The sequence below is a fragment of the Homarus americanus genome, unplaced genomic scaffold, assembly GCF_018991925.1.
Source record: "Homarus americanus isolate GMGI-L3 unplaced genomic scaffold, GMGI_Hamer_2.0 scaffold24260, whole genome shotgun sequence".
NCBI classification, from domain to species: domain Eukaryota; kingdom Metazoa; phylum Arthropoda; class Malacostraca; order Decapoda; family Nephropidae; genus Homarus; species Homarus americanus.
The window spans coordinates 6,081,815-6,108,232 of NW_024721079.1; the positions used below are offsets into that span (position 1 = coordinate 6,081,815).

Consider the following 26,418-nt stretch of genomic DNA (forward strand, 5'->3'; position numbering starts at 1 on the left):
CTCACACTCCCTACAACACTGACTGGTTACGTCAAGTGGATAAATTGTTTCTGCTGATACATTAATTATTAAGAAATTATATCCACTCATGTGTATGTCTTGTGTGTTAGGGATAATTGAGTCGTAGTGATAATTTCAATATATATATATTTTTTTTTACTTTTTTTTGAAGATTAATTGATGTAAGGAAAATCATGTAGATAAACGTAATAGAAACTTAGAGAATGTCATCATCAGTACAATACTAACTTAACCTAACCTATTATATACAACCCAACCAAACCCAACCAAACCCAACCAAACCCAACCAAATTTAGGTAAAATTTGGTTGAACCAGCAAAGACCGTCTTAAATTAAATGGAATAGAAAGAGTAAATTTTACCATATATAGGCGTCTCTTATTTCCATGGAGATAGGAAACTAGAAAAAAAAACTATTCCCATTTCATATTAGATTCTTCAGGTGATAATATGTGAAGTATTATATAACTATCACGTCTACAGTGCTCTTCTGAGTGGTGTTGTGATGTTGATCAGGGTTTATTAATGTTCTGTGTGTGTGTGTGTGTGTGTGTGTGCGTGTGTGTGTGTGTGTGTGTGTGTGTGTGTGTTGTGTGTGTGTGTGTGTGTGTGTGTGTGTGTGTGTGTGTGTGTGTGTGTGTGTGTGTGTGTGTGTGTGTGTGTGTGTGTGTGTGTGTGTGTGTGTGTGTGTGTGTGTGTGTGTGTGTGTGTGTGTGTGTGTGTGTGTGTGTGTGTGTGTGTGTGTGTGTGTGTGTGTGTGTGTGTGTGTGTGTGTGTGTGTGTGTGTGTGTGTGTGTGTGTGTGTGTGTGTGTGTGTGTGTGTGTGTGTGTGTGTGTGTGTGTGTGTGTGTGTGTGTGTGTGTGTGTGTGTGTGTGTGTGTGTGTGTGTGTGTGTGTGTGTGTGTGTGTGTGTGTGTGTGTGTGTGTGTGTGTGTGTGTGTGTGTGTGTGTGTGTGTGTGTGTGTGTGTGTGTGTGTGTGTGTGTGTGTGTGTGTGTGTGTGTGTGTGTGTGTGTGTGTGTGTGTGTGTGTGTGTGTGTGTGTGTGTGTGTGTGTGTGTGTGTGTGTGTGTGTGTGTGTGTGTGTGTGTGTGTGTGTGTGTGTGTGTGTGTGTGTGTGTGTGTGTGTGTGTGTGTGTGTGTGTGTGTGTGTGTGTGTGTGTGTGTGTGTGTGTGTGTGTGTGTGTGTGTGTGTGTGTGTGTGTGTGTGTGTGTGTGTGTGTGTGTGTGTGTGTGTGTGTGTGTGTGTGTGTGTGTGTGTGTGTGTCCATTTACTGATATTTGTTGTTATTGCACAGGTGGGGAAGATGGTCAGGATGGGATGATAGGAGACACCTGGCGATGGACAGTGATAAGGAGACACTTCTGGCAAGTAAAATGATGATCGGTAGGGACTCTTGGCTAGGTAAAGTGATCAGTAGGAGACACCTGGCAGGTAAGGTGATCAGTTGGAGACGCACCTGGCAGGTAAGGTGAGTTGGAGACACCTGGCAGGTAAAGTGGATCAGTAGGAGACTTGGCAGTAAGGTGATCATAAAAGAGACACCTGGCAGGTAAGGTGATTAGTTGGAGACACCTGGCAGGTAAGGTGATTAGTTGGAGACACCTGGCAGGTAAGGTGATTAGTTGGAGACACCTGGCAGGTAAGGTGATCAGCAAGAGACACCTGGCAGGTAAGGTGATCAGTAGGAGACACCTGGCAGGTAAGGTGATCAGTAGGAGACACCTGGCAGGTAAGGTGACTCAAACTTTCAGTCACACGTGGCGGTTTTGGGGGTTGCCGGAGTGTGTGTGTGTGTGTGTGTGTCCTATGTGTACTGTATACACACAAATTCAGGCTATGTATACACGGATGACTAGACATATGTACAAGGAAGGGGAAATAATGTACACACACACACACTGCTAGAGATTGTGTGTCAGACTAAAGAGAAATGTGTACAGGGCAGAGCTGGTATGTGTACACAGGAAGGCAGCGTGATGTATGCATGTGCGTCAGCATATCGCACACACACACACACATACCAAGACTAAGCAGCGATGCCCAGGCACCCGGAGGGCGGTAGATGCAGCAGCAGAGAGAGACAACAATTAGGTACAAACACAGCAGGAGAGTGAGAGTCGTCGGGGAGCAGCAGCAGTTACAGGAGATTGTAATTGAAATTTAAACAATGTACAGTATTTAGCCAGGAATATACAGATACAAATGTACAACATCAACAATACTGGCATGGCTGAACCTTTTGGGAGTTGCAGCCCACATGCCAAGCACCTGATTTGTGTATATACTCGTAAATATTTACCTCGAGAAACTTATTAAGTGAATGTGGAGGGAAGGAGAGGAGAGGAGGAAGGGACTGAGAGGCGGGGTATAGGAGGAGAGGATCGTGACCAGAGGAGCGAGGCAGCTTGGCCAGGGTCAAGGGCGCCACTCTTCAGCCATATCCGCCTTCATCACCACCACCACCGACGCCTCCTGCCCGGCCTCACCACTGCCCCCAGTACTGCAGGGTGTTTCGCTCACCACTGGTATGTCGCAGATGGACAGGCTCGGCTGTTAATGTAAGGATGTATCTAATTGATAAAGTAAACACAAAATTAACATCCAATATTTACATAAAGTGTACACTGATGCTGCCTAAACTAGTTAGGTTTGGTTCACACATAATTAACCCTTTGGTTGCACCGGGTTCCCCTCAGCTGAATAATATCGTCTAACGTTATACAGTATAAAATCCTTGAAGTCGTCCATAACACTCAGATGGTTAAGGCTGAGATTCTTTGGAAAGGGATCTTGGAGAGATTGGGCCTGTGGTGTAGCTGAGCTGTGAAGTGCTCGGTGTATGTGGCAGTAAGGTGTGACGACGCGTTCTTGGGGGGGTTGTGTTGGTCGCTGTTACTATGCTGTTGCCTCATACTCTCAGCCACACACAGATCCTCAACACATTAGATGCCAACATGTGATGCTGTGATTCTTCCCCGCGCTGCCGGATCATTTGCTGCTCCATTTTGTGGATGTGTTTCTGAGTAGCGTTGAAATCTCCAGACAGGACGGTATGTGCGTCGAGATAGATATCCATCGGCCGCGTGCTGGTGTTGAGTTATGATGCGGTTGTAAGTTTTACGCTTGGTTCGTGGTTCTGGCTAACGCCTGGTGATCATTGGGTGCGTGATACGTGGCCACACAGGTAAGGATTATTTACGTAATCGAGGCTTTGGCTACTGGGGGAAGGGGTCCTCCACGGAGGTGTATCCTGACGTATATTATGTGTTGAAAGTGAGTCATGTGATTTGCCGGCTCAGCTGACGTCACTGCTTCCATGACGTCAAGTGGTGGAGTGCCCCGCGGGAGAGTTGTTTTTGGTGACGTTCTTCCCCCTCTGATGCGAAATTCACTGTCTGGGAAATGACTCAAGCCAAACACCATGTTGGTCTGCCGACTTAGAGTGTGGAACGAAAGTGTCTCGGCAAGAAACATTATAACCAGTGGTGGAGGGGAGACAACAGACAGGGAAGCGTCAGTACGTGCTTGTAAGTATTCCTCAGGTGGTATGGTTGTGCCGGGGGTCACATCAGAGTGTGTCGAGCAGGTGGAGTGAAGGCGGGGTGTATCGGGGCGGGTCGGGGCAGGCCAGGTCTAGGTATTAGCACACTCATTGTTGCGACACCCCAGCCTACCTACACATGACACAACCCCTCCTCCCCTCTCACGCCCCCCACCCCTCAGATACCCTCATTTGGTGTACCCTATGGTGGAGGGGCGAGGCGGCGGGGATGCTGGCAGGAGGTATGATGCCTGGCTCGTGTGGAAGAGCCTCTCTCACGCACACGAGGTTGAGGGGTTTGAAGGTTTTCCCTGCAGCAAGCAAGAGCGACCAGGCGCCTGATGCAGTGGACATGTTGTGCTGTGATGGCGGGAATTATCTTGACATCAATACCAGTATATAGATCTCCAGCGTGATATTTAAATATGTCGGGTGAAGGTTGGGTTATCAGGTGTACTTGCTGGACGGGTGAAGTACACTGGGGGTGGGCGGGAGCACTGCTGGTGGTACTGATGCGACGTGTGTTAAGCTTATACTTGAGTGGGTGAAGGGTGGGCGCTGGGTATTGACCTTGCGCCCAGTCAACACACCACACTTCTCCTGGGATACACTTGGCGTGGGACTCAGATGTGGGTAAATACCTATGAGATTAATTAGTGAGTAGCGAGGTTGGTGTGGGAGCGAGGGTGGAGCGGCGGGCGAGCGGAACCAATGAGAGAGGCGGGAGGAAAGTGATGACGCCGCTGCCTGCTGGCCCTAGTGGTGGAGGAGCGGCCTCAGTACCTACCTGCACGCCTTACGTAGGATACGCTCCCTGACACTCTCCCGAGGGCTTGTCTCGTTACATACCAAACTTCGTGTATGTATGTGTGTGTGTGTAGTACTCATCAGTGTCTGGGTAACGACACCAGCTGGGTGGCTAATCCCCAGTGACGGATGATCAACAGTGTCGCGTGCGTCCCAAAACTCCCTCCAAGAATAAGAACAAAACTCAAGCTGTGTGTGTGTGTGTGTGTGTGTGTGTGTGTGTGTGTGTGTGTGTGTGTGTGTGTGTGTTTGTGTGTTTGTGTGTGTGTGTGTTCTAAGACATCAAGTGAAACACTCCCAGCTACATGACCTGGACTCTGAGTCGTGTTAGAATGAAGGTATTTTAAAGACTTTACGACACTAACGCGGGGGTGTTGTGAGTGACAAGTGTCCCATGACGCAGCTTATCATCCACCCACTACCACCTACAGAGAAGAGCTGTGAGGCAACATCTCTCCAGAGGGCTTTATTTGTTGAGATGAGTTAACATTGTGTATGTGTGGGGAGGACAAGTTTCTTTGCGCCATTTGCCTCTGTCTACCCAGCAGTAATTGGGAACCTGGATGTTAATCGATTTGTGGATCGTGTTCCGGGGTAATGGTTAGCCAGTGCAGTTGGTGAGTTGTCCGGTCTTCGGACTGTTCCTAGACACTGGGTCATGCAGCTCGTTAACTCAGGGTTTGGTTGTTGTGTTGGCGACAGCTTCTACACCTTAAACAAATTCACGCCTAGGTGGCCCTTGGGCCGGCCATCCTCGTTACACGAAGGGCAACCATTATTATGGTGTGTGTGTGTGTGTGTGGTGAAGGCTGAGGCAGGCACTCACCCACCCACCCTCTGGGCGTGCCGTCGGCTTTCACCGCTCACTACAGTGTGGGGGAACAATAGCTCGTGTTTCATGTGTGAAAATACAAAAAAATTCACCCTTAAACATATTCACGATTGTGTAGACATGTGCAATTATGTGTATGTATGTTTGTTTTAGACTTAGTGAAAGGATGTGTCTGTCTGTCTGTACACACATGTATCATATAACCTTGAGGGGAAGGAAGAAGAAACAACGCTTACATTGTTCACTCAAGATGAAAATGTTTATGATGACTAAAAGTGTCTATAAATCATCCAGTAAAGAAGACCTTACGAAACACATGGAAACTGACTACTTAATTACGAGTCTTTTAATTTAAGTCTGATTTAATTACTTTTTAAAGAAGACTATTTTAGGTAAGGTAATGTGCTTAGTGTGACCCTGATGAGTGTGCATGGCGTGTAATGACTTCATGCTTATGTAGTGGAGGGAAGGTGTCATGTAGTGGAGGGATGGTGTCACATGGGTAGTGTGTGTGTGTGTGTGTGTGTGTGTGTGTGTGTGTGTGACTGACTCTCTTATGTGTATATAGGACATACCTGTGAGTGGTGCTGTGGGCGTGCAATAGATACAGAGGGGGCGTGGGGGAGAGGGGATACACGCTCTTACCTGTCCGCCCACTCTCTCTCTCTCTCTCTCAACTGCGTCAGCCAGCTCCATGAATGCCCTATTTGTCGCCACCCCTATTCCCCAGTAATGTGGTTTATAAGACTGCACACATATATACTGTATATCGTCTATGGTGAGTTAGTGTGGCAGTCAAGATGGTTTAAGAGGGCAAATTGTTCTTAGTTTAGGGATTGTTTTAACTGGGTCAGGATGATTTTAAGTGGGTCAGTCAAATGGTATTGGTGAGGGAGTGAGTGTGTGAGGGAGGGAGAGTGTGTGAGGGGGCAGCTAATACTACCATGTTGACTGTACTAGGAATGTGTGTGTGTGGCAGGGGGTGGACTGTCACTGTGTGACGTCTGGCTAAATTGACGCCATCACCCTCCTACCCCTCCTTCCCCCCTCCTACACCTCCTTCTCCCCCTCCTCTCCACCCCTCTCCCCCTATTGTGGCTACACCTGGAAAACTAAATATCTCGTTCACGCAGCATAAAATTTTTCTGTACAAAGTTGATAAATTTTTCCTTAATGGTTCGTTTTAACACTCACTCAGTTTTGTCATTTTCGTCCTAAGATCTGAATCACCATGTAGTGTTAAGTTAATGTCTTGTTTGTTATTTATTTAACGTCCGGGAAATATGTACTTAAATCCCGTCTTATATTTACAGCAGGTGTCGAGTGATGATAACACGTTGGTAATTTAATCAGTAAAAGTTAATTCTCTCTCACTGTGGGGGAAAAAAGAAAGAAACTGCCTGGTGGAAAATGTTCTATAAAAAAATTACTTTCCCACCCTCCACAGACATATGAACTGAATCCCTCCTTCCCCCAGACACACAGACCAGAATCCTCTCCCCCCAGATACACGAACTGAATCATCCCCCATCCCCAGATGCACGAACTGAATCACCCCCTCCCTCCCCCAGACACGAACTGAATCACTCCCCCTCCCATCCCCCAGACACACGAACTGAATCACCCCTCCTTCCCCAGACACACCAACTGAATCTTCCTTCCCCCAGATTGCACAGAACTGAATCACTCACTATATAAAGTCATACATAAAACACAACTCAGCAGGTTACCCCTCCCTCCCCTCCTCCCCCCTCCCCCCCACCCCTGTACACAAAAGTCGTAATCCTCTCCTGAGACACGTCCGGGCTCACGTGTCTTGGTCAGGGTAATTCCTTTGAAGTAACTCGCACTCCTTCCCTCCTTCTTTTCCCACAACAACAACGTGGGAAAGAAGAAGGGAAATTTAATCCGAGTTATTGTGGGATAAAATGTTCCTTCTGTAGTCAATAGGTCGTATTTTGTTAGGTATTGTGGGTCTTTTGAATATTATCCTCGTCTTCCCCAGGTTAATTTGTGTGGGTTTTTTGTTTTACCTCAAGATTAACTACTCTGATGCTAACCTAACTTACGCTAATTTAACCTAATCTAACCTAATTTAATGTAACCTAACCTAACCAAACTCCCGAAAGAGGGTCATAAATATCTTACTATAGCTGGGGTATTGGTAAAGATGAAGCCAGGATTCTTATTTGAACCTTGAGTACTGCACGGTGTCTTAGCTCCTTGGGTACGATGATGTAACCCCATGAGTACGATGTCTTAGGTCATTGGGCACGATGATGTAACCCCATGAGTACGATGTCTTAGGTCATTGGGCACGATGATGTAACCCCATGAGTACGATAATCTGTGTTTGTGTCTGTCTGTAACCATCAACCCCACCCCGTCCCCTTCCCCTTTAAATCGACTCACACATTAAAGGGAAGAAAACGGGATCCCTCGCCTTGTAAATCACGCCAAGATAACCTCACTTAATACTTCCATTATTACTCGACAACCTATAAATAAAAACTGTGAGAAAATTCAGACTCAAGAAATTATGTTGGGAATTACAAGTATCAGGAGAGAGTTGCATGCATGATACACGATACATGATACACGATACATGATACACGATACATGATACAGGTTTGCTGACTTTCTCGTGTGGTGACAGTGTGGTGGAGGTGATGCCTTGGCCTAGATGTGTGGGGTAATAATGTATCTGGAAACAATTTAACTTCGTCGGTGATTGGTCCAGTATGCCCCAGTTTCTAATGGGCCTCAGACTAGCTTATTATTTATATATACATACAGTTGAGGATTAATTCGATTTGATTCCTGTTCTAATAGACCCTGATGTTAATGGTTATGATTGGGGTCTATTAGAACTGCGTCTGGGTCACCTGAACTTAACCCCAGGTAGCGTTGAGGTGTTTAATCTTTAAGGTGGAGTAAGTTGGGGTGTCTAGTTCTTCAGGTGATCTTTGGGTTTTATTTGCCAACCACCACGTCATGAGCCTGTTTCATGGTGATCTTAGCTTCCACCCGGTCACCACCCACCTCACTCACTCACTCAGCTCCCTCCTACCTGATGAAGGTGGTTGTGGAGGTGTGGTGTTGTGTTGTTTAAAGGAGGTGGTGGTGGGTTGTGTATGTGTTTGTGTGTGTGTGGTTTAAACGTGGCGTCCTTCGTGCAGGTAGCCAGTCAACCTCGTGCTCCCGGATACCAGGGTCGCGAGGTACCCCCAGACACTGACTGCTTTGGGGGCAGGGGTCATCAACTGAGTGGGAAACAATGTTATGGGGGCCTGGGGGGGGGGCATAACCCGGTGGTGAACTACTAGCGCCAGGGAAGGAATAGGAGGCGGCATTGTTGGCGTGGGGCACCGTCTGCCAGTAGTGCCTCCCCTCCCTCCCTGGCGGTGTAAGTTTACCTCGTGTTTACACAGTGTCGATTCCGGGTGCTGGTTTTTTTACGACATAATTAACACAGGGAGATCAGGCAAGTGTCGTCATCAGGTCACTTTACCAAGGCGGCCCCAAAGCTATAAAGACTGAAGATATAGGAAATAGGGTGATTTTTAACTGTTGTAGATTGTATGGTGTAGGGGATACACTGGCAGGGAGCTCAATACATCACTGTTTAGAAATATAAATGAGTTTTGTTAGGCAGAGGTTCAGGAATTTATAATACTGACAAGAGAATCGACCTGTGCCCTTCCTGATGTTCTCGTAGGCCGGTGGTGGTGATGAGGGTAGTGTTGTGTGTGGGTCGTCTGAACAGTGACCTGGGAAAGTATTTATATAACAGTTGGAGAAATTTTTCCTGGATTAAATCAAGAAGCTAAAGTGCCACACCACCACTACCACACGCGGCCCACAAGATGACAGCAGTATTCCATCATGGCGTTCTCGTGACTAAACGTACACATCCTCTCTCTCTCTCTCTCTAAACAACATCGTCATGTCCTTATATACACACAGGAACATACACAAATCTCCCAGTGTATGACCGTAAAGGTTTGTGTATTGTGGTGGCGAGGTCAACACGTCACCATCACCTCGTCTCCAGGTGTCCTCTGGTGACGGAGACGGAATTGTGTTGTGTCCTTATCAGAAACAGGACTCTGAACTGGAAGAAAATAACTGTAAGATTAACGTAACATATTCTCATTTACTCATGTTGTTTAGTTTAAGTTGCTCTGTGTGTGTGTGTGTGTGTGTGTGTGTGTGTGTGTGTGTGTGTGTGTGTGTGTGTGTGTGTGTGTGTGTGTGTGTGTGTGTGTGTGTATTTTACCGTTTGATTTATGTTTTGTAGGTTAGTTGGTTAGGTTAGGTTAGTCTTGATTAAGTTAGCTTAGGTTTGATTATGATATAACTCTTTCCTTCATAACTTATTTTTTGGTTGAAGTAAAAATGAGAAATCGCGAGTTACTGTAGGTGTTGGTGGGGAGGAGAGCAGCCATACCAGATGAAAGTCACGTGTTGCCGGAGATCCGCCCGTTAGAACCAGTGACGGATGTGTGAATGCAGCTGACTCCACTCACGGAACCTCACTCTTTAAAAGCAGTCGGAATAAAATTAAATGAAGCTTCAGTAATTGCGGTGAGACTTTTACCATAAGGAGAAGTCTCGTCTCGTTGTCTCGGGTACAGTTAAGTAGAAGACGAAGAGATTACTGAAGATTTACCAACCTCTCATGACTTATTTCACCTGATGCTTGAGTACTGACGATACCTGTTGGAGTTAGGTTAAGGTATTATTAGGGGGTTAATCTTATTGTGAAATAAGCTGAGGGGGGTGGGCTGTGTGTGGTGAGGACCTGTAGTGGTGAGCCTGGCTGGTCATGGTGTGGTGGTGGTGTCAGAGTCTTGTCCTCACGCTGCGTCGTGTTCTCCAAGGTCACCTCCCTAGTGACTGAGGGTCGATACACACACACACACACACACACACACACACACACACACACACACACACACACAGTCTACCCCCGGAGGTAACAGTTTACTTTCATATTGATAATAATAAAGATAAAAATAATAGAAAAAATAATGATGCTATTAATAATATTGTCTTTACTATTATCATTAATAATATGCGTTAGAGGTGTGCTATAACTTCCCATAGCTTTACTACAGTGAGGTAGTGTGTGTGTGTGGGGGTTGTTATTGACACAGTACCGTCGATACGCTTATCGTGGTTGTGGAGTCCGTCAACACCTGTGGGACACACCTGCTTCCTCGTGTGCTGTGGTGGTCTGTTGGCCCACAGGTGGAGGGAAGGAGATGGAGGATGAAGGGAGATGGTGGAGGAGGAGAGGTTATGAGAGCGGGAGGTATGGAGGCAGGGTGGCAGGCAGGTAGGTAGGGAGGCAGCTATTGACAGGGTGGCAGGCAGCTAGTGAGAGTGTGGACGGTAGGGAGGCAGCTAGTTGCAGGGTGGACGGTAGGGAGGCAGCTAGTTGCAGGGTGGACGTTAAGGGAGGTGGTGGAACTATACCGTTGTGTTGACTGCTGACCCGTTAAACAGACGCTGTGTGACGAGGCTGGGGGAGCTGGTCCACCTGCTGCACCCACAACACTCTTCCTCACCAGCACTACTTATGTCACCACCACTACCATTATTGACTCATGACGTCGTTAGTGGGCAACTTCTGGTCTGGGAACGACAGGTCATGAGGGGAGTTAAGGTTATGAGGGAGCGACAGATCATGAGGCGACTTAGGTTATGGAGAGAACGACAGCTTATGAGGTAACGACAGCTCCTGGGGTGACTTAGGCTAGGAGGGGCAATACAATTCATGATGGAGACTTAACGATAGTTCATGAGAATAGACCACAAACGACAGTAGAAGAGAGTTATGAGGGAGTGAAGAGGACAACCTGTGTGTGTGTGTGTGTGTGTGTGTGTGTGATAGCCCCTCGTGACACACACACACACACACCCTGGCTCCCTCACGTACGTACACCATTACTTCACGATCGAACTTTGGATGGGTAGAGTCGTATCACTCGTAAGCTTTCTGTACTGTACCTCATGTTGTTTACTGTTTACTGCTGTAAGTTGATACACCCTGTACCTGTTTACCATGCTGTTGTTTACTGTTACTGTTTACTTGTTTATCCTGTCTCACGTTTCAACACATAATCTCTGGTTCCTCTTTAATGGCATAAGTTGGTGATGGGTTAGTGGCTAAATAACATATACACATTCTGACCTCCGTAGTCTTGACCCACTGTACTTGTTAATGAGAAAGAAGTGTTGTTGTTGTGAGAAATATGCTGTATCTTGAGGAATGTACTTTACGACAGTGTGTGTGAGAAATATGGCTCAGTTGTTGGTGAGGGAGAGAGAGAGAGTGAGTGAGTGTGAGATTATCCACAGTAAAGTCAATCGTTAATCGGATCCAGTACTAACACACCCCATCTTAACTTAACACACCCATCCTAAGTTAACACACCTTATCGTAACCTAACTTAACACAACTCCATCCTGCTGGTGCTCTTATTACCTGGAGGAGGAGGGCCTTGTACAGTAGATGGTGGCACAGGAGGAGGAGAAGTAGGAGAACGTGGTGGTGGTGGTACAGTGTTGTGGTGGTGGCGTATGGTGGTTCATGGTGGCTTGTGTTGGTGAGGTAGCCAGTTGGTATAAGCTGTGGTGGTGGTTGTTGTGGTTGTTGTTGTTGTTGTTGTTCTGGCATGGCTTGGCTTTGGTGGTCTGGTTATGGTGATTCTGTTAGTTTTGTCGTCCGGGTGTCCAGTGTCGTGTGTGTGTGTGTTTGTTTGTTTGTTTGTTTGTTTGTTTGTTTACATCCTTATCCCCTCTCTAATCAGCTGACCAGAGCCACCAGCTGTTGGGATGAGGCACCATGGTAGTTACCGCCCCAGAAACTGTACTCTAATTTCTTGTACTAAAACAGTGTTGGGTTCAGTGATGATGATGATGATGATGACGACGTTGATGATGATGATGATGATGTTGTTAGTGTTGTTTTTGTTGTGGTGTATTTATTGTGATGGTTTAAAGTTGTGTTTGTTGTGGTAGAAAGGTAGTCGTGTGTGGTGTTGTTGTTGAGGTCGTGTGTGGTGTTGTTGTTGAGGTAGCAGTAGAGTGATAGTGGTAGTAGGTGGTGGTGGTGGTAGTAGTAGGGTGGTGGTGGTAGTAGAGTGGTGGTGGTGGTAGTAGAGTGGTGGTGTAGTAGAGTGGTGGTGGTAGTAGTAGGAGTGGTGGTGGTGGTAGTAGTAGGGTGGTGTGGTGGTGGCAGTAGAGTGGTGGTGGTAGTAGCGGTAGTAGGTGGTTCGTCCAGAATGGTCAGGGTCAGGGCAGCAGTAGCCACATGAGTCCACATCACCATATCTACTTAGCGCGGTGACTCACCTGAAGGCATAACCTCCCTCCTCCTCCCTCCTCCTCTCCCCTCCCTCCCTCCATCCATCCCTCCCTCCCTCCTTCTTCCTCCCTCCCTCCAACCCTCCTCCCTCCCTCCTCCCTCCCTCCCTTCCTCCCTCTTCCAACCTCTTCCTCTTCCCTCCCTCCATCCTCGTCTCCCTCCAACCCTTCCTCCCTCCCTCCTCCTTTCCTCCCTCCCTTCTGCATCGTGGAGGAGGAGGGAGGAGGGTTGTGTTGTGGTTGTTATTGTTGTTGTACATGGTTATGTTATCGTTCTTGTTATTGTGGTTATTGTTGTTGTTGGTGATGGCTTATTGTTGTTGTTGTATAATGGGGATGCTATGTGTTTTAGGGTTAGGTTATTGTTGTTCTGGAGAGGCACCTAGTATATGCCTTTACTGCAGTAGGGGAGCGGTGATGTTGATAGGTGTGAGAGGGTGAAGGTTGTGGTGGTGTGCGAGAGTGGTGAAGGTTGTGGTGGTGTGCGAGAGTGGTGAAGGTTGTGGTGGTGTGTGAGAGTGGTGAAGGTTGTGGTGGTGTGTGAGAGTGGTGAAGGTTGTGGTGGTGTGTGAGAGTGGTGAAGGTTGTGGTGGTGTGTGAGAGTGGTGAAGGTTGTGGTGGTGTGCGAGAGTACAAGTCTCGGGGAGTGGCGAGGGGGAGGGGGATAAGAACTTGTTGGTTGGGGAGACCAGCCAGGGTCAAGAGCCCCCGCCATGTTGCTGACCGGCCCACCCTCCTCCTCCCCACCCAGCCTCCCTACCCTCAGGTGTACTCATGTTGTTGTAGGTAAGATGTGGAAGGTGAGAGTGATGTTAAGGTATGTGTGTGTGTTCCTCCTCCAGCCCCTCAACCCGTGGGAACTGTTCTCACGTCACCCAGTTAAGTGAGAGAGGGAATGGGATGGAAAGTACTTTTAAATTACGAACTATTGAGAATCCATTTTTATATCGGAGCTAAAAGAGTGAACTCGTAAGGTTGTTTATTATTATTATTATTATTATTATTATTATTATTATTATTATTATTATTATTATTATTATTATTATTATTATTATTATTATTATTATTATCTTTATCTTTCTCCTGTTTGGGGCGAAAAGTTTGTTATTGTGAAGTGTTGAGAATCCATCGGGTGTGTCGTAGGGGTTGGTGAGATAGACGAATTAAGTCTCTTGTCTTGTAGAGGTGAGAAGACTGTCAGTGGCGGTGATGTGTCATTATAAAGTCCAACAGGGGCCATAACACAGGTGAACACAGGTAATAAAACACATTGATTAGCAATTTCCTGATTCCCTGTTGTCGTATACGTGTGCAACAGATCTACAACAGTGGATAATATCTGCAACAGACATACTAGGCAATCAGTCATTTTTCACAATGACTAGACATTTAGCGTAATGGTCTTGACCTAACCTAACCTAAAAGTAAGTGTCAAACATTACGTGAAATAATTGGTAATACACAAGATGCCTAAAAAATATTTATTCGTGGAGATCGCATGACCTCGAGGACAATGTTGCTGATGTAATACATTTCTATTCATGCGATCTTCACCAAAAATATGTAGAAATCTGAAGAGTAGTGAGTATACATTTGTCTGAGAAACTACCACCTGCATACTGACCGACTAGCATGAGTTTGACAGCCGGGCACCAATCGTGACTGGGTTCTTTCATCACGAGTAACACCTGGAGATAAATGCCTTAATGCAGGTGAAGAATTAAGTGGTGATGAGGTGAACACTGTAACAACCGTGACGGGGAAATTTCTCTTTGTCTTGGTGAAATCTTTTTGATAATGATGATGGGGACGGGTGAAAAGATACGTCTGTCTGTCTGTCTGTCTGTCTTACCTTACCTTACCTTACCTTACCTTACCTTACCTTACCTTTCTTTACCTTACCTTACCTAATCAAACCAAACCAAACCTTACCTTACCTTACCTTACCTTACCTTACCTTACCTAATCAAACCAAACCAAACCTTACCTTACCACACATAATGCTCCTATAATTGTGGTTAGATATTGTTAACTCTGATTGGTTCATGTCTAAAAACTAGATGATTTCTAGGACCATTTCTTCTTCTCTCACTTGCCTTTATAGACGGTCTTGCATGGGGTGAGGGGGGGGGTGTGATACAGAGAACACAAGTCATCTATCATAGTGTCCATCACCACCTACACATCGTCAACAACTGTGTGTGTGTGTGTGTGTGTGTGTGTGTGTGTGTGTGTGTGTGTGTGTGTACAAGATGATTTGACATAAATATTGTTCATAAGTAATTTTTAACCTAACCTAATCTGGATATATGTTGATATACTTGTTCTGTACTAGTAAGTCTATGTCGCTCCGTTTGCATCTGTACATAAACTTGTACCTGTGTATGTTACGCTACTTGTATCTGCATTTGTACGCTAAACTATACAGGTAATTTACAGTGTCGTCTTAGGTTCCAGATATCAGATGTAGTTCATTATTAAGTGGAGGAAGGGGGGGGTGAAGGGAGGAGGGGGCTGTCATGTCCACCTGAGATGACACTTTGGTTGTGGGTCTAGTTGCCCCCTCCCCCCTCCCCCCTCCTCCACCTCACCTACTGCCCCACTACCACCATCTGTCACCCATGAAGGGCCACTGTCTCAACGCTGGTAAGACAGTAAACATAGGCTAATTGTATGGGTTATTTTTCATATGATGGTGGGGGAGGGTGTAAGGTGGGATTAGGTCGTGCGAGTGTATAGGGCGGCGGGTAACCTTATAGGGAAGAGTGCGAGGTGGTGGTGTGGGTGGTGTGGGTGGTGGTGATGTGGGTGGTGGTGATGGTAGTGGGGAGGTGGGTGGTTGTAGTGGGGGGTTGATGGTAGTGGAAAGGCGGTAGTGGTAATGAAAGGGTTGGACAGGTGGGGTCGAACGGGGGAGCAAAGGTGAGGGATGTGGGTCATGGTCACTAGGAAGTCACTCGCTCACTCAGGATATTTGGTACACTACATGACCTCAGCCTTCCGGGGAGAAGGAGGGGCCTATCACCCACCCACCCACCCACCCACTATCTGTCTGCCTGGGTGCTGGTGGGTGTGTTGGGTGATAGAATATAACCTAACCTTAGCGAGAAATAGTTACCCAGTTCAACTAGTACAGATTTAAGGTATAAAGGTAAGGTAATATCCACGCTGGTACAGTTATCATAAAGGTTAATGAGAAATATAAGTACAATTTCTGATATATGAACAGTATAAAGAATAAGTATTGCGGTAATTCTTGTGTGGTGGAGCAATCATAGAGGCGTTGTCTTAAAATGGGTAATATGAGAAATTTCCTTTAAACAAAAGTCTATGTGTGTATGTGTGTGTGGGGGATTTTGTAGTGGGTGTTGTTTTGTGTATACTGTAGGTGTATCTGGGCATCGATGTGTAGGCAGATGTGCATTTGAATACGGGGGATGGGTGTGTGAGTGAAGGGGTGGTGGTAGCGGTGGGTGGTACACAGCCACACGCCCTCCTGCCCTACACCCATGACCTCATCCAACAGCTCCCACCTCCCCCACACACCTAAATTTTATCGTCCATCATATTTTGTCAAAAGACTATTCTACAGTATTAAAATATTGTTTACATTGTTGACATTATACAGGATGTTAAAAGACACTTCAATATTTAAAGAAAGAGAAAGAAAAAATATAAAACAGTAAGAGGTTGTGATATCCGAGGTGAAGAAAACACCGTGTTGTTGTGATTGTTGAAGGCAAGGAAATATTGCCACTTTAAAACCATTAGTGGAGAGGATGTTGTATAGAAATTGAACATTAGTGTTGAACAAGAGTTGGGGACAGTCAGTGTGGTGGTGGTGAGGAGACAACTGTCAGTAGTAGTAGTAGTTAAGGTGGATGGTGGTGTACGTGGTATACCGCCAGGAGGTGGGGCTGCTGCCGGAGTGGGTGAGGAAGTGGCACAGCACAGAGGCCCTCGCCCAGGTCTACGCCAAGCAGCCCGACCCCCTCCAGCGGGCCCTCCTCCACACCTTCCACAGACTCCCAGGTAGGTACTCATCTCTGTGGTGGGATAAGTTCATCTTGGACTGTGGTAGTTTTTAACTTATCAGGTTAGTTATTTGTCCCTTCCACGATGAATTTGTTCAGGCTAGTTACACTCAGAGGTCCTCATATAATTCCACAGGTATGTATGTATCTTCTTATTCATTACTACATGAATTAGTTATATTAAAATAATTTAAGTTATTATAGAGACTGTTACCTCATGTATAGTTGCCATCATCAGAGACTCTGTTGACTATGTTTCTGCCACCACCATGATAGCTGTAATCTCTGACATGGTTCTAAGTGTGTCAGAGATGAACACCTTGAGGACATAAATTTGTGTTACTATAGTGTTAGTGTGTGACAGACAATAAAAAGGGTTTGACCAGATAATTCTGATAGACTCATTTAGTTTGATAATCTGTGAATGTCTTAAAATACAGTGATTCTGACAGTCTTATATATTTTGTGAGGTGAAAAATGTCCACTTGAAGATGCTTGTTTTGTTTTTTGTCACAGTTTTCTGGCCACCCTTAGAAAGTATTATATTCATTCCGATTATTCAAGAGAAAGTATCATTCACTGTATGACTTTAAAATAGAAAAATAATTAAATTTCCACAGGTGTATTGAGTCTCACAAGTGTTAAGATAATGGCAGTCATACCACAAGTGCTCAGATTCATGGCAGTCATACCACAAGTGCTCAGACTCATGACAGTCATACCACAAGTGCTCAGATTCATGGCAGTCATACCACAAGTGCTCAGACTCATGACAGTCATACCACAAGTGCTCAGATTCATGACAGTCATACCACAAGTGCTCAGATTCATGGCAGTCATACCACAAGTGCTCAGACTCATGACAGTTATACCACAAGTGCTCAGATTCATGACAGTCATACCACAAGTGCTCAGATTCATGGCAGTCATACCACAAGTGCTCAAACTCATGACAGTCATACCACAAGTGCTCAGACTCATGACAGTCATACTACAAGTGCTCAGTTTCATAAGTCATACCACAAGTGCTCAGTTTCATAACAGTCATACCACAAGTGCTCAGTTTCATGACAGTCATACCACAAGTGATCAGTTTCATGACAGTCATGCCATAGGTGCTCAGTTTCATAACAGTCATACCACAAGTGCTCAGTTTCATGACATGTCATGCCACAAGTGCTCAGTTTCATGAGTCATGCCACAATTGTTCAGTTTCATAACAGTCATGCCACAAGTGCTCAGTTTCATAACAGTCATGCCACAAGTGCTCAGTTTCATAACTGTCATGCCACACCCTGTAAAGTACTTCTTATTGTCTTCTTTTAATGAACTAATCCTTGTAGCTTCCTCTATAATTGTTCCATTCGTAGCATTTTCATTATTTTCTTTATTACTTTGAATTATTAAATATTTACATATTTAGACAAGATATTTATTTATTATATGATATGTGTATGGGTCAAGGCAACCCAGTAAGGTCAACACAAGAGTTACGTGTTATTCCTTGTATTCCAGATACGCCAAAACCCAACAAGGGTGGAAGAGCAAATCTCTTGGGTCGAGCTCTCTCCTTCAAGGACAGATTGGAGGGTAAATTCACAGGGATGAAGTCGCCTATGCGCCCGAATACAGGTGAGCCACCTCAGCCAAGTTGTACCTTTACAGAATGAGGCCAGAAACATCAGGAGTTCTACTGTTCCTTTATCAGCGTTGAATATAAACTCCCGCATTTGATTACAGTATTTAAGTTCCTCAAAGTTCCTGCTGTTAATGAATTTAATTTTGCCAAGTTAAGATTCTCTTGTTGTCTTAGTACCCCGACTTGTACAGTACAGTGTTCAGTTTCCCCTGTTGACTGTTCTGTCACTACAGTATGTTTCATAGTTCCCTCTAGAGGACTGGTTAAAGCAAATTTCACAAATTTTCCTCTGAATGACTAGTAAGTACAAATTTCACTCAGTTCACCAGAGGTGCAGTGATTTTTTTGTTTTTGTTTTTTAATTATGAGTAAGATAATTTAAATTTCCAATTCACGTTAGCTGGTTGATGTGTTTTTCAGAAATTCTCAGAGGTGATGGTTTTTGTGTTAAGTTGTGCACATAAATTTATTAGTCACTTTTTTGAGTGGATTCAATAATTTTAAGGCAGATTTTAAAATTATTTAAAGAGTTATAGCTGAAGAATTGGTTGACAAACTTTCTTTTATTAATTTTTTTTATAATTCAGGGCCTTAGGCCATTGTTAATTAAATATACACCCAAAGAATGTTTGTCATCATTTATTTTTTATTTAATTTTTAAATTAATCTTATCTGAATAACTTGTCATTTTTTTAGGATTTGGTATAAAAATATAAACATGAAGAGGTGAGTGGCTTACGGTATACATTTTTTTTCCATTGGTAAGACGGCATTTAAGTAAAGTACCGAGCGAATGACTATATGTACTGTACATGTATTGAATAAGTAAAAACAGGTTGGGGTGATAAACTCTACATTTTACAGAAATTTTCTCAGGTCTAGTCATAACTTGTTTATTAATTAATGTTCTGTAGCCAAGATTAATGCAGGCATTGGGTATATCAATAGAAAAAAAGGAGTTTCTTTGTGTGTCAACTGTACATACAATAGGTCAGGTATTTGGTGTACTGTACGTAGATCTCATCCATACAACTGAACACTCCTCCTCTTCTAGCATTTATAGTTTAGAAGTACTGTACAATACAGTATACAGTATTTTCATCAGTACCATACAGGTATTGTCTTGCAGTTGTCCTGTACAAATTAAATTGTAGAAAACACTGTATTACTAGATGTTTACACACTATGGTTATACTGTACTCTATTTTAAGATCCTGTGACTTTTCCATCAGGCAAAATTGTAAAAGTTGAACCGAGTGGAAACAACGAGACCTTACACAATAAAGTAGAGCATGTGTGGCGAGCGCTGGACTTCTATAAAGATGTTGTGGACAAGAGCAGCACCGACATGCTGCCTGGGTCAGCTACAGTGGTGCTGGAGATGGTGGTGGCACTTAACCTGGCACTCAAACCTGCCTTCTCAAACCAAAGCAGGTAAACCTGCTACTTTTATGGACATGTACTGTACTTGTGAAAAACTTAATGTACAATTGGCACTATATATATTTTTTGATCTTAGTGCTGTGAACAATACTGTATCATCAAAAGATAAGTTGTCCTGTGCTGTACAGAGCATCTGTTTTTTATATACTGTACAGTAATAAAGTTTTAATTTTGTTCAGATAAGACTTCCTAATGATAATGATTTCACATCATGAATAGTTTTTGTAATAAAGTACAGTACTGTATATGCTGCAGTGATGTGCATTTTGTTTAGTTATGGCCAAATTTTTGCTTTATAGTAATGCAGTAGCATCAGTGCTTGCCAGTGTCCATCAGAGTGTAGCAGAATTGGTGCGATGGAGCGACCAGTTACTGTTGCATGAAGATGATTCCCACAACACAAAGACTGTCGATGAAGTTGTACTGGCAGTCAGGGAAGCCGTCCAGGTCTGTCCAGGAAGTGTTTAACCTTGTTTTAATTTTATAATTCATCTCACTTAGACCAGATAGAAGAATTTTCTATTTGAATCACATTGATATACAGTATAGTTAGTAAAGGCTTATAGGATGTATGGTGCATCCTTAACTTAGAAATGCTACTGTATAAACCAAACAAAATTTGTTCATACTATTTTCATTTCATGGAAATTGGTGTTATATGTTGTGCCCAAAGACATATATGTGATCTTGTTATTATTTACAGGCATTGGTTGATCTTGCTGCTGATAAAGAAAATTTTTACACTCCAGACTCAAGTATTATTCCGTCCTCCGTTGATAACAATAATTCAATCGAAAAATCCCCAGCATATTGCAGGTGAGATTACGTACTGGTACATACTCACCATTTACATAAAGTGAGCTTTAAATGTCTCTTAATAATCATTTAATATCACTATTCCAGTACTTTTATATGAAATTAGAAACTTCTGTGTACTGTACATGAATAATGCTCTCTCATACACATTATAGGGAACCATTGTCTCTACATATAGTATCAAGCATTACTTATGTACAGTATTTAAAACCAGGGCCCTTATATTTCAAGAAGTTTAGCCATATGTTTTAAGAACCTCTGCTCTTAGGTATAAAGTTTAAATTGTTTATGGCAGTGGGTACTGTATTGTACTTTACTGACTTTCGCTGTAACATTTTAGTAACATTTGCTTTACCATATTTGGACCATAGCACTAGTAAATTAAAACATCACTTCCATGTACTGCATAGTACAGATACTTTATTGTTTTTGGCTTCATTTACATTAATATTATACTGCTCTTGTAATATACTGTACTAATAACCATTGTTACTCTTCGATCTACTTGGTAGGTCTATAATAGAGAAATTTTTGGCTGTAATAGATCAGTTCTGTAATACTGGATATTATCAAGTACCAATTCTTTAAGGTAACATGCTAGAGTTTAAACCAGGGACTCTGATCATATGACTGACTGTGCTAGAGTTATGTGAAGTCATGTTATAAAATGGGATATGTCCTTTTGGGCTCCTTGTTTGTAGGCCTCTTCCTGCAAGGTTATAGGCTGGCTGGAATCAAGAGCAACGCTTGGGAAATAGTTTAAGAAGTAATATATTCTTGTTGCAGTACAAAGTATGAGAATGAACTACGTATACTGAACAGAATTATCAGTGGTGTTTGATATAGGCATGGCTGGATGAGCAATCCATTTTGATTTTTTATTATGCCTGTACTGTACTTTAGAATAGAGGTGATAAATTGTCGAGTCTTGCTAATTCCATGCTTATCCTAGAATGCACCACTCATTAAGTGATTAATCACAATTTTTATCTTTTCAGCAATAGACATTCAGATATTTCAAGTCATCGAAACTCTCTACCTGAAATTAAGGCAGACTCACCCACAGAAAAAAATGGGAGCTTTCTCCTACCGTGTGACAACTCAACAAAACTTAGTCATTCTCGAAGCTCAGATTCTATACTTACTGGTTCAGAGGTGGAATCTCCACCACCCAAACCTCCCCTGCCATTTGGGTGAGTTTTCAGCATTTATTGTGCACATTCAGCACTATACAGTATTTCAGAACTAACTATGTAGTACAGGGTATAATATACTGTAATATGAATTAATAGTAAAGGAATCAAATACATTAATATAGCTTAAAATAACACACTAATTTTTTTTTCAGTACATAAATTAAGACTGAAGTATGGCTTTTTGTTATAAGTGTTTGAAAATAATTGTCTATGAGTAATGCTTTAGCCATCACCCGTGTGTGAGTGTGCGTTCCTTCCAATCGTCTTCCAGTCGCTTGCCAGCAGCATGAGGCCAACACAGTCTCCTTACACTCTTTGATTTTGAGTTGCTTCCCATTACCTCCTCCTCCTCCACACTAATTTCAGGTTTCCCCAGGTATCTTACTACTACATCCCCTCCAGCCACTTTGTTTTTGGTCTTCCAAGTCACCAATGTCCTCCATCTCTACCCACAATGATCTTCTTGGTCCACTGTTGTTTTCTATCCTTTCTACATATCCAACCATGTTAACCTTGATCTTCTCAATATTAGATTGCCCAGGGGGTATTTATAAAATGTCTACTTCGCATTCTATTCTAGTTTTTCCGGTTAATTGATATATCTTAAACTTTATTATAAGTGGACATATTTTTGCCAAATAATTAACTTTTTTCAAGTTTATGTTAATGCATATGCTGTGATTTATGATGACTTGTACAGTGTTTTCTTAGACAAGTTATCCTTTCACATACTTAATTAAAAATAAGAAAGAAGGTGGTGCACTTGTAGATGACAGTTCCTTGCATGCTCATCATTTCACCACATTAAGGGGTTGCCATGTTACTTGTGCTTCAACTTCCTGAAGAAGAAACCTCTCCTTCCAGGGAACTGTATGAACACTCAAGAGGTCACAGCTGGATGAGTCCACATCAAGAAAATTGTCTTTTCTCTCTAAATTATTTTCTTTGGCAGGCGGTCTGATGTTGCTCCCCCTCTACCTCCTAAAAAGAAGAGTACCAAAGGAAGCTCACCAGAAAATTATGCTGCAAATGCCAAATACTTGCCTTCACCAGTTGGACACAGTCCACACTTGAATCATAGTCATGATGGAAGTTCATCAGAATGGGCAGACCATAATATTGGCTCTTCATCTCTCTCAACTTCACTAGAAAGAGGATCTGGGACAACTCGTTTTCCAATCCACGTTTCTCCAGCTTCTAGCCTGGACTGTATGAACCAGCCACATGATGAACCTCCCACCTCCCGTACAAGTCTCAATTCATGCAGTTCTTTACCTGATCGACCTGACCTAGATTTTGAGAGTGCTGTGCACAAAAACTTGAGAATTGAAATACCAGGACCAGGAGATACCATTCTACCGATAAGTCAACGTATGCCATCAGTATATAATTTGGGCACAAATCAGGGTTTCCGATCTATTTCATCAATGCAAAGTATCTCCTCCAGCACTAGCACCAGCAGGTGAGTGTCCAACAACTGTAAACTGAACAAAACCATCCTCGGTATTTGCAAATTTTTTATGTTAAGTTTTAAATCATTCACGTGTTACTTCAGCATTACAGGAGCCACAGCATTTGCAAGGGATGATTGCTCATGTACTCAGGTTCCTAAAACAGTATCTTGACCAACTTTGAACCCCTTATATGACCCTTTAAGAAAGATTTGCTTATGCTTGCTTACTTGCTTGGACTGCAGAAAAATTACAATCATAGATAATGGAACTGATTCAGTTAAGATTTGTTTCTTGGTGATACTGTAGTATTTGTAGCTTTAATGTGATAAAAACTTAACTCTTCCTTTGCAGTATCAGTCACGGTTATTCATCCAAGTTCACCAGCGAGAGCACGGCCGTGATGCAGTCTCGCTCACAGACTTCCTTTTCTTCTTCTCAGGTAAGACAGTGGCATCATGACACCAGTTTGCGATGAATAAGTACTGCATGATATGAATACTATTGCCTTAAAAGCATGGCAAGACATTTTATTATGTAAATAAATACTGTAATCGGGCTTTTAATTTTTTTTTATACAGTTGTGTTTACTGTTTCCATTATCAGTTTAATTTTCTTTTGCTGAATTGGTAACCCATTAAATTTTGTGACTTGTAGACTCAACAGATGTTTATAAGATTTTGTTTTTATTTTTTGCTTCTACCATAATTATTTTAATATGCTAGTGTTGTGCTTTATTCTGTGGGTAGCAGACACCACCTATGTAGCTTAAGGGTTGAGTGGCCTGCATGCTGTTTGCACTTAGTTGCTGTTTTTACTCGTTCATGAGTAGATATGTACATCCTAAATGTCCTGTGCTATTGCAATCAAAAGGAGCAATAGGTTTACCTATCATATTGATCGAGTTGAAAAAATAAGGGATCACCTGCAGATTAGCCCTCCTGCCCCTCCCAGCATATTTCGCTTTAACAATATTAAACACTCTACCACTACCTGGATGGGTTTGGTTAGGTTAGGTTTTGAGTGGTTAATCTGAAGTTGAAATAAGCCGCGGTGGTTAATCCTCAGGTGATACTGTATAAAATAAGTACTGTACAATACAATATTGTTATCAGAGTATGGAACCACAAATAAATAATTGTTGGATACCTTACATCTACCTGTATTAACTTAGTTCTTAGATGAGAGTACACTGTCCAGGAAATTGCTTTTGGTACAGTGAGATGGAAGCAGGTGATGGGGAAACCCTTGTGTCAAGAATTATTAGTTTCCTTCATGAGAGAAGTAATTTTTATATCAGGCTTTTGAATGTGCTAACATTATTTACATGATAAAATGTAATCTGTCACAGTAAGTTTTGGGGGTATTGTGTGACAAAAAAAAAATAATAATTAACAATACGATACAGAATAAAATATGATAAAGAGCATGACAGAGCGTAACAAGCATTACTTAACAATTTAAAGTCAAGGAATGACAGTGTGAAAAATTAAAATAGAAAGAGAAGATGCTTTACTCTGCTGGGTGAAACTTAGGAGAAAAGGGATGGGGTCTCTTATGTCCATGTGTGTCTTTGCTGTAGGTATAATAAATTATATACTGTACACTATTTATACAGTATTTATAGGATATATAGAAAAGATAGTTTTGGTGTTTAATAGCCATTTATGCCAAGATGACACCAAAAAGGTTGACATCAATGACAGAAGTTGTAGGAAATCATAGAAGAACTGGTATATTTTAGAAACATTTATACAGTAATTGTGTGTGAATGCAGAGTTCAGTTGTGCCGCATTAGCCAGTGTGATTCATCCTGAAGGAGCTGGATGAATAGATTAAGAAGGGTAAAGATATCTTCGAAGTGGTGATAGGTAGAAAATGGCTGTTGTATCCCACAGCATTTATATATATATATATATATATATATATATATATATATATATATATATATATATATATATATATATATATATATATATATATATATATATATATATATATATATATATATATATATATATATATATATATATATATATATATATATATATATATATATATATATATATATATATATATATATATATATATATATATATATATATATATATATATATATATATATATATATATATATATACAGTCAACCTCGCGCTGTCCCTTTTACGATTTCCATTTACGTACCCTGCAAACCGAATGCTCACTTCCCCTGTGTGTACCCTTTTAGCGGAGAGCGGCGCGAGCAGGGTGCGCAAGGTCGCCAGTCATCAAAACATTACCGAGTTCTTCACCGCCACCCACCACAGCCGGCCCAAGTCAGTGATAGTGATAATGATAGTGAGGATATGGACTTATATGGACTTTGAGGGGTTTGACAAAGAGGCCCTGCAAGCCTCTGTGGTGGATAGTGATACAATTGATACAAGTGATGTAAGTGAGGGCCAATAATCTGCCCTCTGCCTCGGAACCAACCCCCCATCCCCGTGTGCCCAGCCATCTTTTCTACTAATGTAAGTGTTAAAAAACCTAATATTATTGATATTTCTCTTAGTTATTAATTGTGTGTGCATACCATTATAAAATTAAGAAGTTATTTTTACTACAACGTAGGTATTGTGTCTGAAAAAGTGGAGTTTGGGGGTCGGCCCGGTCTCTATTTCAATTAATCCCATATGTTATGTTGTTCACTTTACGCGGGCCGCCGTGGGTTGAATTAACCGCGTAAAGTGAGGGTTCTCTGTATATATAGTCTGATAACCTCAGTTTTGAAATGAGGGAAAATATCCAAACACCATTTGATTAACTAAAATTTTGTTGTTGGTATGTTTATTGCCTTTATTGCCTTTGTATTTTGCTTTCTGTGTCAAGATTCAACCTTTTTTCTGCACTACCTCACTCTAATGTATGATGATTATTGTTATCACATTGATGTTTAGGTTATGAAAGTAGCACAAAGTTTTATCCTTCTACCGACTTTCTACTCTGCCACGATACTACACCCTTCATTTTTATTTTTTTTGGTATTCTTTTCTTTCTTACAAAACTCTTTTTTCCTCCTGCATCATACTCTCATGTGTCTGACTTGCATGACAAACTCCACAGGTTAGCAGTAAAGTGGTGTGTAGCTCCCAGCGTTTACTTTCGTATACCGCCACTCGCTCATCCACATCCTCCTCCTCTTCATCTTCTTCTTGTGCCAGCGAGGTGGGTATGAGAAAATAGTCTTTGTATTAATAGTATGGTAATCTTGACACTGTGCAAGA

At 42.6% G+C, this 26,418-nt stretch overlaps 1 protein-coding gene across 9 annotated transcripts in view; it reads left to right on the plus strand.

Annotated features, from left to right (window-relative positions):
• Positions 1-26,418, plus strand: part of LOC121861480 (rap guanine nucleotide exchange factor 1-like) — a 154,927-nt gene that overhangs the window by 106,977 nt on the left and 21,532 nt on the right. For 5 of the 9 annotated variants that reach the window (XM_042359264.1, XM_042359263.1, XM_042359265.1 and 2 more), the window contains 8 exons: positions 18,126-18,242; positions 19,482-19,683; positions 19,992-20,139; positions 20,396-20,508; positions 21,507-21,701; positions 22,657-23,166; positions 23,510-23,597; positions 26,258-26,359. In XM_042359264.1, coding sequence (XP_042215198.1) covers positions 18,126-18,242; positions 19,482-19,683; positions 19,992-20,139; positions 20,396-20,508; positions 21,507-21,701; positions 22,657-23,166; positions 23,510-23,597; positions 26,258-26,359 — 1,475 coding nt within the window. Of the gene's footprint in view, positions 1-4,360; positions 4,423-16,204; positions 16,609-18,125; positions 18,243-19,481; positions 19,684-19,991; positions 20,140-20,395; positions 20,509-21,506; positions 21,702-22,656; positions 23,167-23,509; positions 23,598-26,257; positions 26,360-26,418 lie in introns of those variants that run through there. The other 4 variants (XM_042359262.1, XM_042359260.1, XM_042359259.1 and 1 more) reach the window with 4 other exon arrangements.